Source organism: Thunnus albacares, chromosome 7, assembly GCF_914725855.1.
Source record: "Thunnus albacares chromosome 7, fThuAlb1.1, whole genome shotgun sequence".
NCBI classification, from domain to species: domain Eukaryota; kingdom Metazoa; phylum Chordata; class Actinopteri; order Scombriformes; family Scombridae; genus Thunnus; species Thunnus albacares.
The window spans coordinates 16,190,844-16,209,581 of record NC_058112.1 but is presented as its reverse complement, the minus strand read 5'-3'; the positions used below and the strand labels follow the sequence as shown (position 1 = coordinate 16,209,581).

The window sequence follows — 18,738 nt, the reverse complement described above, 5'->3', positions numbered from 1 at the left end:
GAGCTGAACTCCCAGAGCTTGCCAGGCCAGTATAGGACATGGGTCAAATCCACACATCCAGCAGCCAAATGCAGCTCATTTTCCTCTATTTCCTCACTGCTACTCTTGTCTGCACTACATTTGGGGGTTCTTCTTAGTCCCAATATAACATTCCAACTGAAGATGAATGCGTATTCCCACTGACTATAAAACATGAAATACAGTCAGTTATTGTTTTTACTGGATCATGCCCTTGTCATATATCAGTTGCTTTGGGTGTGACTCATATTTTGATGACTAACATTTGGCTTACAGATTAAAATTTAAATTGTTCAGATAGATCAAACGTATTTGCTATGTGTTTTATGCCTATAATGGTCCATATATTACATTATGTGACTATATTAATGTTTTCAGTGCCGGGGAAGAATGGGGTGAGAGTCCTGAGACATATGAGTCCAGCTTCTACAAGAGGACCCTGGACAATGAAATTTATATTTTCACCGCTCCATCTTTCAACAGTAAGAACTGAATATGTGTATGTCTGCGTACTTCTTTTTTCTTAAGATATGTTTTGGGGCATGTATTTGCCTTTAATGGAGAGCTGATAGTGGAGGATCAGACAGGAAACAAGGAGAGAGAGAGAGAGAGAGAGGTATGACATGCAGCAAGGCTCCTAAGCTGTAGTCAAACCAGGAACGCTCTGTTTATGTGGCATGCACTGTAACAATTCGGCTACCAAGGCGCTCCAGTCTGTGCATTTCTGTTCACGTGTGCATCTTCAGTGTGGTCTGGCACTGAGCCTATCCCGCTCTCTGTCTTTGGACGTCATCCCAACCCTACTGGCAAAGATTACACTCACAGGCCTCTGATATCAGTCTCTTTATCCTTCTCCTTTTCCCGCTGTGTCTTTCAGCACTCATCCCAACTCTCCCTCCCTCCTGCCCCGTATACTTCCTTACTTACTTATCTCCACTGATCTCTCTAACAGACATCAGGACAGGCAAACGTCAGTGTAATGTAGTGCTGCTTACAGCTGCATTTGACTGGATTAACACATGTACTGGCTTCACAGGCTCCACTCCAGTCACATAAATTACAAGCAGCTAAAAATGTATGGAATTTCCACAACGGATAGTGATTATTCCAATTTTAAACTCTGATTCACATTCTCTGCCATGTACTTTTAAACATGGTTTCAGTTAAATTGCCCATGATTACAGTTTCTCATCCTTTGTGTATCTTTCCTCAATTGCAGCAGAGAGCAGAGAGCCTGTTTCTGATTCAGGTATCCTAGTGAGCAAAGCAGTGGATCTCACTATTGATGAAGTCACGCTCAAACCAGCAGGTCAGTCTTGCTAATATCAGATTGATTGCTTCTTGTGATGCAACACAAGTGAAAATGACTCAATAGCTAAACATTAAAGTTGTCTATTTTCTGCATCTGTTTTGTTCTGCAGTGGTGGGAGTAAAACTCAATGTGTCATTCTGGATGAACAGTTTCATGAATGCTACACTGAAACTGAATGTAAGTTGGGTTTCTAAAATGCATTTGTATTTTACATACTTTTTTTCCCTTCAGCCATTTGTCTGCAACACTGATTTCGTATTGGGTCCATTTTTCCTTTTAGTGCAAAGATGAGATCTGTGGCTGTTTGAGGAATGATAAGGTACAGCAATGCAATATATAAAAATGTTTCAAATACAATGAAAAACAAATTACTCTATCTCATCTGAGTTAAAACCATGCTAAGACCTTTGCTTACAATGCATTTATCATCACTTGAAGCATGAATAGTATCCCTTTTTTAAAATATTGACAGATTATGTTCTTGTATCACATCATTACCACCACCAGCAAAACTTATTGCATTTTGAAAGTGTTTATCTTTTCACTCTGCAGCATGTAGATTGTGTGATCTTGGACGATGGTGGATTTCTTCTCATGTCCAATCAGGAGGAGTATATTACCCTTGTGAGTTACCATCAACTTTACCTTATTGCAGTGGTACAGTAACACCCCTGTAAACAGATTTAATTTTTATTAGCTATTAACAATACTGGGGAAAATACTAATTAAACAAGCCAAGGTTAATTTAATTGAAATGCCAAAAGGATTCAATTTAGCCAGACAGCCTTGCTAGCATCAGTGTACTTGTGTTTATTTATTGTGCACATATATGTCCCATGTATTTGGGGCATGTTGTCAATGTCAATGTCCCAAATCGTCAATAAGCAGTAAATCATCACACAGTAAAACAGCTGTTGTCACATAGTGAGAAAAGGTGAAATAAAGACTTTGCCAGCATTCATATTTCATACTTTTCTCTACCTCTCTATATACCCAGCTACTCTAACATTTTTCACAGGAATCCATCAATCTAATATAGAGGTCAAATAAAGGGCTTATGACTCAGCTAAGTTATGGGGATGGCCTGTTTGCTCTGGGCTGTTTCAAAGCCCCTGTAGGACAGAATACATCTACTGTATGTCTCCAGTAAAGTAAAGCACTACCCACTGGAGGAGGATCAAAGGGAAGGTTCTGTTGGGTTTTAGTCAGTCATGGAAGCTGAGGTGAAGTGAATCCCCTGTGTATGAAGTCAGCTCAGCTCTGCTGTTAACTCCACTATTACAGGCTGCTATAGGCCCCTGTGTGTCTGTGGTAGAATACACAATGGGTTTGGAAACATTTAATGTCAGTCAAGACAGGACATCTGCTTTCTTTGATCCATGACACTGTCATGATGTCTGGTGTACAGTTTATGGTCTTGAAGCATTTGAATAAGCACCCCCCTATGTCTTTTTCACATTTTGTGATACATTTGGTATCCCTTGGGATTATGCAGAATTTGTTGGCTGTCTTTGTGTCGTTATCGAACAAAGGCTATGAATTGTAATCCTAGCTGTATGATAACAGCCACAGCCCTTTATCAGGACTCTAAAGGCTAAACTCCTCCATTTTACATTTCATCTTTGCATATCATCTTATCAGACATGTTCATACACCATATATGCTCAATCAATTAGAATGAGCTTATTTATCACTATGAAGGATGCCTCTACAAAAGGAGACCAATTATCCCAAATGCTCATCCACCTGGTTTTCAGGTACTTGTGAAACTACAGAGTGACCTGTTCTGACTGTCATCATATTATTATGTGACTGTGTCATCCTTAAACTGGTCTCTAGGCTCAGGAAGCAAAGTCCAACAACAACACCTGCTGTGACACTGACAGGAACATAACATCAAACCACCACTTTCCATCCAACCAGACTGGAGTGCAAAAGGGCACGGCAGTAGCACACTCCATGTCATAAGTGAGAGATGAAGAGATGACAGTTACCTGTTTGAAGGGGCTGTCTAAATACAGCTGAGCATGTAGATACAAATTTCCAGTGAACTGATCCACAATGATAAAAGGCTAAGACTATAAAGCACTGTCATAGAAAAGTGTATAGCTGTATGTTTTTGTTTTAAGTTTTACACTGCTTTTGTATTGTGTGTGTGTGTGCATGTGTGTATGTACTTGTCTAGATAGGTCAGTTCTTTGGCGAGGTGGATCCTGTGCTGATGAACAACCTGGTCAACACCTCGCTGTACTCCTACAACAAGACCTATGACTACCAGTCTGTCTGTGACCCGGAGAAAGACAGCAAGGCTGCAGCAGGACCCCGCTCTGTCTATGTGGTGAGATCCTCACTTTCACAAGCTGTCAGACAATACAGTCACTTCCCTCATATAATTACTGTTTACACACTTCAGCATTTATATTTACTCTCTCTTTATTCTGTGCGTTGGTTTTGGTTCCAAACTATATTTATTCCTGGGTCTAGTTGGCTCTAATAATATGATTCTGAATGTTTGATTTTTGTTTTCTTAGTTAATTACAGCAATATAAGATTCGCCAAGTAAAAAAATGACGACTCGTGCCTAAATTGTCTCTTTTCCACTTCTACCTTCTGTATTTCGGATTGTAAAAAACTCCTTTTACTCCTCTTTACTTTTCCTGTCCTTCTCCAGCCTACCATAGCAGACTTGCTCAGTATTGGCTGGTGGGCCTCCAGTGCTGCCTGGTGAGCGTGTGTGTGTGCAGTGTTTTGTTTTTTTACACCTTTTGTGTTTTTGTGTGTGTTATAGAGTGGGAGTACATTTGTACTTAAGGGTAGGAGTTTGTATGGGAGTGGACTTGTATGTTGTCACGGTATGAAATTGGCTGGGTCAGTGTGGGACAAGGGCAGTTACACAACATGATACTGAAACCCTTTGTATTACTGTCCAACTGCAATGTAACCTATTTTAAATTAGAATGACTGATATTTCCCATGAAATTTACATCATCAGTGACTGTAGCCTAAGACAGATGTGTGACTGTATTAGACATTGTCTGGTTGCTTACTGTAAATGAATAAAAGATGATCTATTGACTCATACATGTGACTCAGCTTATTCGTTCTCCTTGTCTAGGTCAATACTCCAGCAGCTGTTCTTTGGTCTAATGTTTCCCAACCTTCTAGAGGCAGGTGAGTATCAAAAGCTGTGATAGCATAAAATGCGTATTCCTTCAGCAACACTTGGATGAGAAAAGCAATTACTTTATTGGATCAATTTTACTCCCACCACCTCCTCACTCATCCTTTCATGTATTTGTCTTTATTAAACCTTTCTCTTATTTGCAGTGGAGTCAGCAGATGAGGACATACCAGATGCCATGTTTAAAGAAAGCTGTATCACAGAGCAGACTCAGTACTTCTTTGACAATGATGAAAGATCCTACTCAGGTGTCCTGGACTGTGGAAACTGTTCTAGGTATGTGTGTTTGTTTATGAGTATACTGTATGTGCTCCCATACCAGTGGTCATGTGCATTCACACTATAAATGGGGTATATTATTAAAGATTTTCCACCTCTTATCTTCTTCCTGGACATCCTTCTGTTTAATAGTCTGTGGGGATTGGTTGGGAATAGTGTTAGTTTCCTGGCCTCTCTCTGTTTTTCAGAGTGATTTCAGGCAGCTGTTTTCTGATGAGCCCTGATCAGACACAGATTACCTTGATCTGTCAGTGACCGGAATTGCAGAGGGAAGCACAAGAGCTCTTTTATCTGTTTTTTTCATCCTTCGGTCTCTGGCTGTACTTCAAACTCTCTAATACACACATTCACGGACCACTGCACATTTACTTTGCTCTAACCTCCTTTTGTGTCAATTTTGGCTGTCTGAGGGGGTTAAATATGGCTGTAATTACTGGGTGTTATGAGTCCCACGTGTCTGGTGCTTTACTCCCCGATGTTAACCACTGTAGACACAGAAACTTTCATGACTACCATAAAAAGCCAATCCCAACAGGGGAGAAGAAGCATGAAAATGTATGTATATGCATAAGTGCACAAATATGTCTATGTATTTAAGTATATATAAGTTTTATATGTAAATGTTATCTATCATATGGGACTAATGATTGTTTGCATGTAAATAGCCACTGCATATTATACTTACAGAACATATGAAGTATATTATGACTACAGACTCTATAGACTATATATTTATTTACATGTGTGTGGCTATGTATGCTTTCTAGGATGTATCGCGCTGAGAAGCTGCCAAACACTAACCTAGTGTTCCTGATCACTGATGCCAGGGCAACATGTTTGTCCTGTGACCCCAAACCGCTACGACAGGCTGAACAACCCTGTATCCTTTCACTCAACTCGTTAAAATCGAACATAGAGTTACACTTCCTTTTTACTCTCCAGCCCTCCATCCATCACCCATATGACAGCAGAGCTTTAAACTCTGAATACAAGGACACACACCTAAGCAGTTTGCAGTAGGTCCCCCCAGAATGTTCACGGGTGAACAGTAAACCAGATGCACAGCATATGAAAGCCTGTCTCACGTTACTTCAAGATTAGATTTCTTTGTTTCTGGGGCTGCATGCGGCCATCAGGTTGAATTAAGGTTAAGAGGTGCATTTGCGTGTATGCTTTATGTATGTGTGTATATGTAATCAGGATATCTGTTTGACAGATGTGTCTTGAATGTAGCTTCCTGCTGGTATAACAGTAAAGGTGTCATCATCAGGTCGTCATGGGGTCACCACAGGGACCACTAGTTGCTAATAAGACCCACCCAACCCACACACACACACACACACACACACACACAAATGTACACAGATAAAATACACACACGTTACCGTACCACATGTATAATATGGCTTAATGACAAATTCAAATGTCCATAAAGTAGCATGTGTAGTTGTTTCTGGGACTGACTCTACGAAATCTTTAATTTTAAGCTCTCGTAGGTGTAATAGAGGATCACCAGATGTCTGAAAAAAAAAATATCAGGGGATCTGTAGCCAAGGTTGATGAGTTCGAACTTCATAAGTCTTTTTGGCAGTGAAAATGAGTCAGTTCATGATTTAGTTTTTATTATTAAAAGTGTTAAATGTTCACTGTTGATGGTAAATCACATTTTCCTGAGAGTTTCTGTTCAGCTGAAGGTCCAGATCCATGTGAGCTGGCTCAGAATCCCAGATACCGCAAAGGGCCGGATGTGTGTTTTGACAACAATGAAAACGTAAGACACAACCACACAAGAGCCTTTGTGCAGAGAATATTGCTGGAAACAGCTCTATTAGTGAGGCGTCACAGTTGGCCTCTGTCTAATTTCTGTCAGTTTCATCTGCATTGTGCTTTCTGCAAAGATTCAAAGTGTTGTTGTCTGCCTGCTCTTTTCAGTCTAATCACTTGTTTTGTTCTCTTTATGTATTTACTATAACAGTTATTTTTATTCAATTAATTTTGCATGCAATTATCCTTGCTTTGTTTATCTTTCTCTTGCCTTATATAATCATTTACTCATCATCTGACACTCTTGTTTTATGATTCTGCATCCCAATGGCTGCTGCTCTTGTCCATCTTGGTAGGATGAGCCCTTGTGCCCAATCAGCAGAGGTTCTGCATTGTGCCCCACACCCCTCTTCTTGTTTCTGCTGCTGAGTTCAGGGTTAGTGTGCCCATAAAGGTTATGTAATATCTGCTGGGTGGTATCAGGGTCTTTATCAATTTAACCTATTATACACCTATTCAAGGTCTGCCCTTCCAGGTATTGTGGACTCCAGACCCTAATCAACCTAAACATGATATTATGGGCATGAAAACCAACAGATGATGCCCCTGTGCACAACTATAATCTCATTCATCTTCCAGGGTGCTGACCTCGGGCAGGAACAATGTAACTCAGACTTTCAGCGCACCATGGGAATGTCTAGACTGTATGAATTTATTAGTTCAGTCATACATTTTAGAAATCTGTGAGTGAGCACATTTTGCTGTGTCACAATGGATCTTCTTTGGCTGCCTTCTCCCTCTCTGTCAGGTTCAGATGTAAGTTGTAGTCCAAGTTTAGACAATCAAGTGTTCCGCTAAGATTGATGTTTTCAGATCAAACTTGCATATTTTTGTGGTAATTCATGGTGATTTGTATACATATAGAAATATAAATGATGTATTGACAAATGGAAATGCTTTTGTCACATAATTTGTATTTAATAGTTGATCATTGACAATCACAAGTCACGAGAAGCTTTAAAAGCGCACGGCTGATCATGGGAGGAGCCTAAATAAGCCACAAGGCAGAACGCTTTATACCCTCACAGATTTATTTATATACAACTGATGTAATATACAGTCTGAAGACACTCTAGACATTCCTGGTGTTATGGCTGTTGACAAAGGCTAATCCACCTGAATAAGTCTCTCACAAATATTTATGCATCATGGACATACTACACATTGTTTATATATTTTAGGTTGCATTTACCATTTTTGATTTTCTTCATGCACATTGAAATAAGCTGAGATGGAAATAACGCAGTACATTGACTAAAACTTAAATTGTGATAACAAAAAGTTGGGAATGTATTTCATTGTTGCATGTTTATCTCCCTAACAGAATGCTACATCTTTTTGGCATATTTTTTCTCTCTTCTCTTCTCTTTTTTTTTTTTCTTACCCCAACAGATGGAGTCCAGATTGAATCTTGGCAGTAAAAAGTGTTGAATGAGATTGATATAATAGCATCACACCACCACCATTCAATAATAGCAGTACAAAACTGTTTAAATATGTCTGCAGCCAGCATCATTTTATTTAGAATTGCTTAATGCGTTGTCAACTAAACATAGTTCAGAAGTTTGGAAGAACACTTGGCTGTATTTTGCCTCGAACTGAGAAGCCTTTTAGGATTTCAGGGATTGCAATTCAATATGCATCATGTAGATTCCCTCGAAAAAGATCTAATGGAAGTTCATGTATTGTACCATTTTAGATAAATCAATGAAACAAAGGAGCAAGGTGGAGAAATCATGTGTGAGATCATTGCATCACCACCCAACTTTGAACAGTTTATAAGACGTCTAAATATTTGGAAAACATATTTCCCATATCTTTGTGAACTCAGCCTTTCATTGTGTTGAAAAGGCGTAGATCATACACAGAACAAGCCACTAATTCAAGTGCATGTATGTTTAGATTGCTGAGAGGGTGTGCTGGGAAGAAAAGGGAAGGGGAGGAATGACTGAGGAAGTAGATGAACAGAGTAAAAGTAGGCCGCATCCCTTTTCCCTTTTCCTCTTTCCATCTGTCCCAATACTTTTGGCTCAGCTCCTCATAGGAAGAGTTTGTGTCCAGGCCAGTCCATTTTGTCACTGAGGTAAACAGAGGAACCGCCACATGGCTTTCCTGCCCTTTGAATACAGAAGACTCCCACCTTCTTCTCTTAGGCCTTTGGCATGCACGGATATCCTAAATACTCCCATCAAACACAAAACAAGCAGGCATACTGTGGCAGGCAGGTGCATGTGCATACACACACATGCACGAAATGCAGAATGAGGTCTGTAACACCTCTATAGGGAATTTGATATTATGGGTAGTGTTTTAAGTATACACTATGACTCCATACGATGCAATATGACAATGAAATGGTCATTATTGTTAGAGGTAGAGGTACTGATAATGGTGGTAGTTGTATGACTGCTACTGGAAGTAGGTGAAGAGTTTATTGACATAATGTGTATCTAATTTATTGACAACTGATTTGTCCAACAGGAGGATGATTCTGATTGTGGAGGAGGGACTTGCCTAAGCCCATGTCTTTGGCCAATGCTTGGGCTCCAACTGCTGCTGCTGTGGCTCATCACATCTTTACAACATTCATGACCCCTACACATACCCACACACCCATACACACACACACACACACACACACACACACACAAACTGATCGTCATCTCATTTCACAAGAGTCCAGAAGACACAGCGGTTATGCCATCCAGGATGTACGCAGAATAGTTGCAACAAGACATGTTTTTTTCTTATGACAATATCAGCATTTTCATTTTCCAATGCCAAAGGGTGCTCATTCACTTCCTCCTTGTCATTTTCAAAAATAGAGACACATTTACTGTGCTCAGCTGCACTCATTCCCATGATATACTCCTTAATACTCTCCTATGGTGCAAGAGTAAGAGCTAACCAAACCCTTTAATTCTGCCTCATTATTTTCTCTGATTTGTTTCGCGGAAGTTGAAGAGTTGTCCCACTATGCCAACTGAATATCATTCAAATACTGTATGTTCACTGACAGCGTTGATTTGTGTAGTTGTCGATATTGTTTGTTGCTTATTATATTTATTGCGTATGAATCATTATGCTGTAATGATTGTTTATTTCAGCAACCAGTGCAAATATGGAGAATATCCCTTTTTCTTTGAGTGTTTTTAAATGTACTGTACCTTTTTAATTTTTTTTTTTGTATTCAAAATCGACTAGCATTTCGTGACTAGCTAGGTGTTGTATTGTAGCAGCATGTGCTCAGTACAGAGCTAAAGACAACACCAGTATTCTGACACCAAAGCTCCACACAGTACCAAGGACCACAGATACACACACTCACACACCTACCACAGAGAATCTGCTGGATAGTTTATTTTAAGAAATTCCTCAGATGTGGGTGTACATCAGTATTCAAGTTACGGTGTTAGATAGATAGATACCTTAGATACCTCACTGAGAGTTAAGTGAGGTCAGAGAGCATCCATATAAATTCAATTATATTAGGATATTACAATTTCAAATATGTTTGTACTTGGTCTGACAGCTTTGGTTGTCCTTAATTTGATGCATCAAACTCCCAGTGCCTACATAGTAGCTCAAACAGTCTGTTATTTGAATGAAGAAATGCATCAGAGTTGTATTCTTACCATGCTTCTATGCTAATGCTTGCTGCAGTATTGATGAAAGAGGGTAGCCCTTGCAGTAACACGTTGTAAAATGGGCCAAATCTGCTGCAGTTACTCTAATTTATGTGGCCCAGACAACAATAGAAACAATCAGTGATTCTGATCATGAGAGAGGAATATCATTTTTCTCTATGGTCAAAATAAACATAAACCAGACTTGAGCTTGTGTTCCAACACTTCTCTTTATTAGTCCTGTTTCTGTTCCCTTTCTGGATCACCAGACTCAGGAGCCAAGATGACTTGTGAATGAGATCAGCATATCAAAATGACTGTTTCTTTGTTTTCCTCTCCTTGCTGTTCTCCTCCTTAGGCTTGTTTCCTCTTTGTGTTGCTCTATAAGTGCTGTGAAGCAGATGCTGAAGGCTCAGTGTCGAAAACGCTGCAATGTCATGGGATGAGCTTGTTCTGTGTTCGAACGCTGTCTACGCCTATAGTCAGCATCAGGGCTCGCTGGAGAGGACTTTTTGAGGTTACACTACTACCAATGATAATTTTGCATAGCCTTACTTTTCCATTAGTCATAAAGATCACATGGTGCATGTCTTGTGAGTTTTGATTTCATCTGTTTATTTAAAGTTGAGTTCTCTCCAACTCGCCTTCATGGTGACCTACTGGTGTTGAGTGTTCAGGTTATGCCTGTCTATCAAAGTCGCGTGTTGACTTGTGTTTTACCCCGGGGGTTCCATGTCTATGTGCAGGCATGTGCGTGTTCCCCCGATATCTGATTGTGCTTTAATACTGTACATGAATTACTCTTTTGTGGAACTTGACTAGCCTGAATACATTTTGTATACATTTGTACACTAATACTATTTACTGTATAAAAGAGAAAATGATAGAAAAGAAAAATGTTTATAATATGGTGTTGATTATTGTGCAAATATAATATATTCACAATAAAAGTGTTGTATTGTTATGACCTGAGCTGCTCCTTTTTATTCTGTCACATCTGGCCAGTTGCTTTAACTCCACTGGGAGCGACCAAAATATATCATCCTTCCTGCAGGAAGAGACGACAGCTGAAAAAGGGAAGAACATCTGCATCTCTGTTTGACTGTGTTTGTGTGCGTCTAACACCTTATAAAAAGAAGATAGTGAGGGGAATTTCTACCTCATGTAAAAGCCCTGCACATTTTGATAGCTTCTTTGATGCCTGGTAATTTCAAATCACTTTTTTAAAATTTGGATTAAGGAGTTATTTAACCCCAGGCTGAAGAGCAGTGTTTCATTCTGGTTGAAATCTGTTTGACGCCTGACTGGCACCAAACAGGCGCACCACTGATAGGTGTCATTTGTGATGGGTGTAGTTAGATGTTTGCTATGTTCCATCTGGAACCACGCCCAGCAATGATGTCACAGTGTACTGACACACCCTTTGGACTAAGGGACAGCTGACCACTGGAGGTCCACAAAAACAAGATGTTCAGGGGGTGTTAAGTTACCCTTTAAAGTTGAGCATTCGTAAACTTGATTTACTTACTGCTGAGTTCATGAAAAAGTTTTAAATGTATTTCGTTTCACTTTGAGTTTTGTGGAAATGTTTCCAGCTGCAAAGAAGTTGATGATTTTATTATTTTTTTTCCTATTTAATATACATTTTAATATCATTTAATGAGCTTAAGTCATCATGAAACAAGATTTATTTCAGCATAAAAACACTCTTAGCGAACCATGGGTGCAGTACATACATTAATCTAATGTACAGTTGAAATGGCCACAGAGGAGCTGATTGCTCTTTAAAAAAAAAAAACTGTGATCTAGTTATTTCCTGTTTGCTGAGTTCCTCCTCCTCCATCCTGAGTACAAACACACATGCGTTTAACATCACTCTCAGAGTGAGAAGAACAACAGAAGCTCCTTCCAAATGAAAAGCTTCACTGTATGTATTATGACACGCGGCAAAGTGTGTCTCAGTGGCCCCTGACTGAGAAATCATGTTTCTAATTTTGTGATGCCTCCAGCAACATTATTGACACAGACAGTTTTGCCATCTCTTGCCCAGAGCAGCAGTGGAAAGCCAGATGCTAACACCAGAGTTAAAGTGTTGCACACATGTGTGGTTTACTTGATGGTATTTGTGTTTATCTGATGGTAATCTAAGAATCTATATGGCCACAGTTTGGGGTGGAGAGTCTAAAGAAGTTTGTTTTTCTTGGAAATGTGTCAAACTGGGAGGTCTGTTTGCTATATAATGACAATTTAGAAGGGAGGTTGTAATGGGATACTCTGGTAAATGGGAACGAGGTCATACCTTTTAACATGCCATGCTTAAGAAGTTACAGACGCAGAAAAAAAAAATCTATCTTCTTACTTTTCCTTCATTAGATAGATGACAGTCAAAAGTGATAGGATGGTTGGACAGTGAGAGGGGCTGACATGCAATAAAGGTTGCACACCAGAATAATAGTGGGATTGCAGTTATGGCATGTGTTTTAGACTGCTGGCAGAAAAAAAAAACAAGTCCATATTTTGGCCATGTTATTTGTTTGGAAAATAAAGTTGAACATTGAAACCATTACCTACTCTGTCCATAATAAACATTCTTTCTTTCTTTTTTTGCAGAGCTATTTTCTGGTTTAACTTACCCAACTTGTAGTGTTGCAAATGTGTGCACATGCAGATTTACAATTTAATGGATGGTTGTAATATATATTTTGAGTACATTCACCTTTATTTTAAAGGACCAGTGTGTAGGATTTAGTGGCATCTAGCGGTGAAGTTGCATATTGCAACAAACTGAATACCCCTCCCCCTCCCAAGCGTGTAGGGGAACCTATGATGGCCACTAAAAACAGGAAAGGCCCTCTCTAGAGCCAGTGTTTGATTTGTCCGTTCTGGGCTACTGTAAGGTGCAACATGGCGAACTCCATGGAAGGGGACCCACTACCTATATAGATATAAAGGGCTCATTCTAAGGTAACGGAAACACAACAATTCTTATTTTCAGGTGATTATACACTAATTAAAACATACTTATGAATATTATATTCCATTTCAGCCAAGTCCGTTCTGCTAGATGCCACTAAATTCTACACACCACACTTTTAACATTCAAATGAATGCTTTAGATAATTAGGCTAAACTGTATTTGTTTAAAATATGTCTGATCAGAAAATTCCTTTCTGAATTGTTCTTTTTAATCAAGATGTTGAGGCAATTGTTCTTGTATTGTTCTGATGTCAAACAGAACAATGGCTTATACAACAGAGACATTTTCTTTTGAGTGACGGGTTGTTTTCTTTTAAAGACCACTTTTAAAACACAGTTTTGGTGTTGTTCTTCCCCAGCAGCTTTTCTTTTTACCTGCTGATCCAATACAAATATTTCTGCAGATCACCATTATTGTTAGGTTCCCCAAGGAAAAGCATTTCACCCAATTTAAAGCCTTCAAAGCTGGAACTGCGTGACTCATTGTTGAACAAGTCAAAGTCTGAGAGTGCCTTTTTGGGTTTGTTCCACTAATTGCAGGAAGTGACACATGAGATTGATGCTACATCAACAACATGACCTGTGACTGGATCAGCAAGGATCAGCATGTCATTAGTGACTCCTCTAAAGTTCATTAACACTATTTTGATAGTAATACAACATCCATTTGCGTAGGCTTTTACCAGCTAATGATATTTTTGGTACAGTATTACAACTCAGCACTAAGTTTAGCCTCAACACTCTCAGCAGCCTCTGGTTCATGACACCCACGGGGCAATCAACCCATGTCTGAATAAACTTCCCTGAATCTGGTAACTATGATGTGGTTTACATTAGCTGAAACATTTTTAATTGGCACCATTTGTTTTGTTTGTTTTGGGGTTTTTTTGTGATTATGAAAAAAAGTGTACAATTCCTGTAAGCAGCAATAGAGAGGTCACAGTTTTTCCATCATCATAAAACACACAAGGGCAGGGTCATCAGGGTCACTAGTTCTGTAGTGTAGCTCTGACATCCCGTAAAAAGTCTACACCGATCCCTTACTGTGCATTGAAGACTTCCAGTACTGTCAACAGCTGCTGCCTGACTGATTGCTTGGTACAGCTACTGCGTACTAACCTTTATGAGACTCACTCTTTGTCCCTAGACTTGGATCAAACAGTATTTGTAGATAAATCATTCTGTTTTTCCTAACCATTATGGGACTGCAAATGGGTTTTGGAAAATACAGTCAACGTCGAACAAGTTGTTAATCACAGAAAAGGATGCTAAATAGGCTTCAGATATTTTCCTGTGATTGTTCAAACTTTTTGGCACCTGTTCTTACAAACCCCCACCCAATCTGGCAGTAACATAGGTCAAAGAAAACCTTAAAATATATTTGCAAGATACTGAGAGAAAGATGGTGTTAGACAAACTGAGGGTTAGAAAGAACACCAAAAACACCCACTTGGCAAAGTTTATCAGGAAATGCCACAGGTTTTTATTCCAAACCTATAAACATGACCACACACTTGTCTGTTCCTAGAACCTTGGTCTCTCTCTCTCTCTCTCTCTCTCTCTCTCTCTCTCTCTCTCTCTCTCTCTCTCTCTCTCTTCACTCTTCTTCTCTCAGTTCGCAAGCATGTTGTGCACGCTCAGTGTGATTGGCAAGCGTAACACTGGAAACTTCTGTCCAGGTGAATTGTCTCAATGGGGCACATTCCATTCCAGCACAGATTGGGGTTGATTTGTGGATTTTCTCTGTGTTTAGAGTGGGGCCTAACATACATTAACTGGTAACATGAGGTGTTAGATTTTAAGGGGCACACACACACATTCACCAAGGTTAAAGAGGATACATGGGATCACTCCCTTTATTAAAACATTTTTTTAATATGACGTTAAAGACATAAGGTGCTTTATGCAGCGACAGTAGAGCAGGCCAAGGTAATACAGTAACTTCTAATAAGGCATACTCTAAAAAGGGTTTAAAAGTTGTGAGTAATAGTTGGTTTGATAGATTGTAACTCATCAATCAATACCTTATGGATCAGTAATAGTCCATTCATTTTAAAAAATCCATTGTGAAAAGTCTGGTCAGTACAATGTACTTCCTAAATTTTTTAAAAAGAGTGTCTTCAAACAAGGGTCACAAGTTTCTAATGACCCAATCAGGTCAGCAGTTATAATCATTATTAAGTTAATACAGAGTGAATACAGTTATTGCTCTACAATAATTCATAAAGTGAATGAAATTGCAAGCTCAAAAGAAAAAGTTGGAGGAAGATAATACACAATATGCAAAGAGATTTTGACAACCTGGCAACTCAAATGTTCTTACTAATAGTTTATTACTTATTTATTAAGTATTAATACATGATTCATTAACATCAATAAAGACATTAATCAACTTACATATGCTGACACAAAGCATTTATTTGTTTCATTTTTGTTTTTTTACACATTTATGCTCATATATGTGGTCACAAGACAAACAAAATAAAAGTGAGAAAATTAGATATACATTGATAAAAACAGACACACAAAAGACGAGAAGTAAAAAAGAGTCTCCTGGTTTGTGTTGCACACAATTTGGTGAGAGTTGTCCCAGTGGTAACTTTGCTGTGCAGGCCCTAAGAAGGGTGGAGAGTTAAAACTTTAGCAGCTGGCTCCTAAAGACCTCATAGAACATGCCTGCATGTATGGATGTTTGTTCTTGTGTGTGGTCATGCTTCAAGTTACCTGTGTGCGTGTCTGGCAAATCACTCAGGTGGGCTCTGAAGACCCAGGCTACATGCTGCACCGCCCGCTATGCCATGTTCACCATCAGTGCGTTAATTACACGTATGAGGTCTGACACAGACACATGTGGGATGAAATGTACCTGCTGCCCCAGAGCAGCGTTTTTTTTCCCCCTCTGTTCTTTAATTTTACCGACCACCCTCCCTCCCCTGTGTGTCTCCAGTTCTGCGTGAGTCATGCGGGGGTAAATTAGCAGTGAGCAGTAGACAAGACAAGCTGACTGTTAGCAGATGTGCAAGAAATGAGGAAACACAGGTTTAGGCACTATTTTAAGACCTGTTCTCCCCTTTCCCCTTGTCCTCAGGCTGTGTTTGGTCTCCTATATTGCCTGTATGTTGTGACCATGCGGTAGTTATTCCTTTGTAGTGATAGATGCTTGGATTTTTACAAGGTGTTTAACATGACGCCAAATTCCAAGTTTTGGATTTTAGGTAAATTTTAAGTAATTTACACATGCATTTCAAAATCTTATGAAAAGGTCCCAAAGGGAGGTACTAGACTGCCTTCGATATGCTATTGATTTTTCTCTCAGATAATTCGCTCTCTGAGAGCAAAGAACTGTTTTTGTCATTGTCAGCCATAGTAAAACTTACTTCATCAATCACAGAAAGCAAAGTTTCATTAATCAATTACCTCTGATAGGCTGAATCATGTATGAGTCTTGAATTACATGTGATTTTACTTTTGACTAATGGAGCGTTTGTGCATAAAACTTACAGTCACTTGCGTACTTGCAGTCACTTTCTCATTGAAGTTACAAATATAAAAGAAATAATTCTTATTACGCTGAGACAAATTAACTCTCTCACCAGTTCACTTCAACAGTACAAGTCCCTTCACAATACGCAAACCCTTTTCAGCCTTTTGTTTGTCCCCCCTCTTGTGTTTATGGGTGTTGATGTGAACGTTTGAGGCAGAACTTTAGAACAATTCATGGACAAAATGGCCTGGTGAGTTTGTATATCCACACAAACCATAACTGTTTAAATTACACATCCTTTAACATGGTACACATAAAGTGTCACCCACATCTCACACGCACTCCATTGTGACAGCCCTTTGACGGTATATGTCAGTTACTCAGGAGTGTACAGCGCTGAAACAAACTGGAAAATACACACAAATAGGTCATGTTTACGTGCATAACCTACAGTATATTGTAAAGGAATGACTAATGGTGATTGTTTTGCTTTCAGATAAAATTGTTTATTTGTGAGACAAAGATCACATGTAATTCAAGACTCATACGTGATTCAGCCTATCAGAGGTGATTGATTAATGAAACTTTGCTTTCTGTGATTGATGAAGTAAGTTTTAATATGGCTGACAATGACAAAAACAGTTCTTTGCTCTCAGAGAGCGAATTATCTGAGAGAAAAATCAATAGCATATCGAGTGGTTTATAACTCTTATCATCCTCTGATCCTTTTTAAAGCTATTTTTGGGTAATGTGTGTGTGTTTGTGTGGTGAGTCAGTCTGCTAATGTGCATGATAATGAACTGCTGTGTTAAAACTCCAGTTTTGCATCACTGTCTCCTGCCTACTCTCCAGCTTTTTTACATTGGCGCAATCGGAAAAATCAAATGGAAATGTGAGTTGATGGCAAACCACAGGGCTACAAATGAAAAATATTCTGGTTATACACATGTTTTATCTGAGAAGCTGTATTTTTAAACTGTTTGTACGGACAGATCGTGTGTACTCGTAGTTTATTTGTGTTACCCGTAACTGTCAGCAGATCTCAATTAGAGCAGTGACTACAATCGCATGCCCTGACAACAGGAAGTGTGTGTTTGTTTAAAGGAGGATCTCTTGACACATGTATCTGTGTTTACAGCGTCTAGGCCTACCACTGTCATCACTAACCCACACACACACACACACACACACACACGCAAACACCCTAAATGTCTTTCTTTTCTCATTAGAGTGAAATACCTGAGCCACCTCTTCTCTGCACACTTCTTCCACTTCCTCAATTTAAGCCTTTTTCCACTCTCCTTATCTCTCTCTGTCTCCCACAAACTATCACACTGTCTGTCCCTTATTCCTGTCATCCATATCACCCCCTTCTTTTCCCATTTTCCATTTCACTCCGTCTTTTGTACATAAGGTCATATGGCTGAAATCTGGAAGAGAAGCTGGAACCATTAGAGGTCACAATGAGGTCCAACTAATTTGCTGAGGATGAAAACTCTCCCATATGGACACACACACACACACACACACACACACACACACACACACACACACACACACACACACACACACACACAAAAATAACTGTATACAACACATGACTCACACAATGCACATAAAACTTCCAAACAAATCTGCAGGAAGTCTATTAATACTCCACACACTCCACAAATATGCACACAGGCAGAACAGCCTTCACTGCACTGGTCTGTATTGTATTGTACCTCCTTGCTACAGTAAATCCATTTTTCTCACATCACTCTTCTTTTTCACTTTCAACTTATTCATTCTCCATATCATCTCCATCTCCCACTGAACTTCCTCCCTCCATTACCAGCTGCATGAAGATATAAGTTTCTGGCAATAACCAGCCACAGATGTGAGGAGTCTTGAATGGTGACGGAACTCATATGTGTGAGCAGTTGGCTACTGGGTCTCTCTAATTTCCATCTTCTAGCAGAAGCCCGTGGCTCACAGACGCAGTGGAAACACCCACTGGATTCTTGCTAGGAGAGTCAGTAATGAGATTGTGGTGATG

General features: G+C 39.4%; 1 protein-coding gene across 2 annotated transcripts in view; it reads left to right on the top strand.

Annotated features, from left to right (window-relative positions):
- LOC122986185 (voltage-dependent calcium channel subunit alpha-2/delta-1) overlaps positions 1-11,164 on the top strand; it is a 58,599-nt gene extending 47,435 nt beyond the window's left edge. The window contains exons 27-39 of one of the 2 annotated variants that reach the window (XM_044357315.1): positions 397-500; positions 1,238-1,327; positions 1,440-1,507; positions 1,611-1,649; positions 1,883-1,954; positions 3,516-3,668; positions 4,002-4,054; positions 4,446-4,501; positions 4,658-4,787; positions 5,558-5,670; positions 6,479-6,561; positions 6,911-6,990; positions 9,096-11,164. In XM_044357315.1, the coding sequence (XP_044213250.1) occupies positions 397-500; positions 1,238-1,327; positions 1,440-1,507; positions 1,611-1,649; positions 1,883-1,954; positions 3,516-3,668; positions 4,002-4,054; positions 4,446-4,501; positions 4,658-4,787; positions 5,558-5,670; positions 6,479-6,561; positions 6,911-6,990; positions 9,096-9,132 (1,078 nt within the window). In that variant the 3' untranslated portion in view covers positions 9,133-11,164. The remainder of the gene's footprint in view (positions 1-396; positions 501-1,237; positions 1,328-1,439; positions 1,508-1,610; positions 1,650-1,882; positions 1,955-3,515; positions 3,669-4,001; positions 4,055-4,445; positions 4,502-4,657; positions 4,788-5,557; positions 5,671-6,478; positions 6,562-6,910; positions 6,991-9,095) is intronic. The other variant, XM_044357316.1, reaches the window with a different exon arrangement.
- Positions 11,165-18,738: the final 7,574 nt, after the last annotated feature.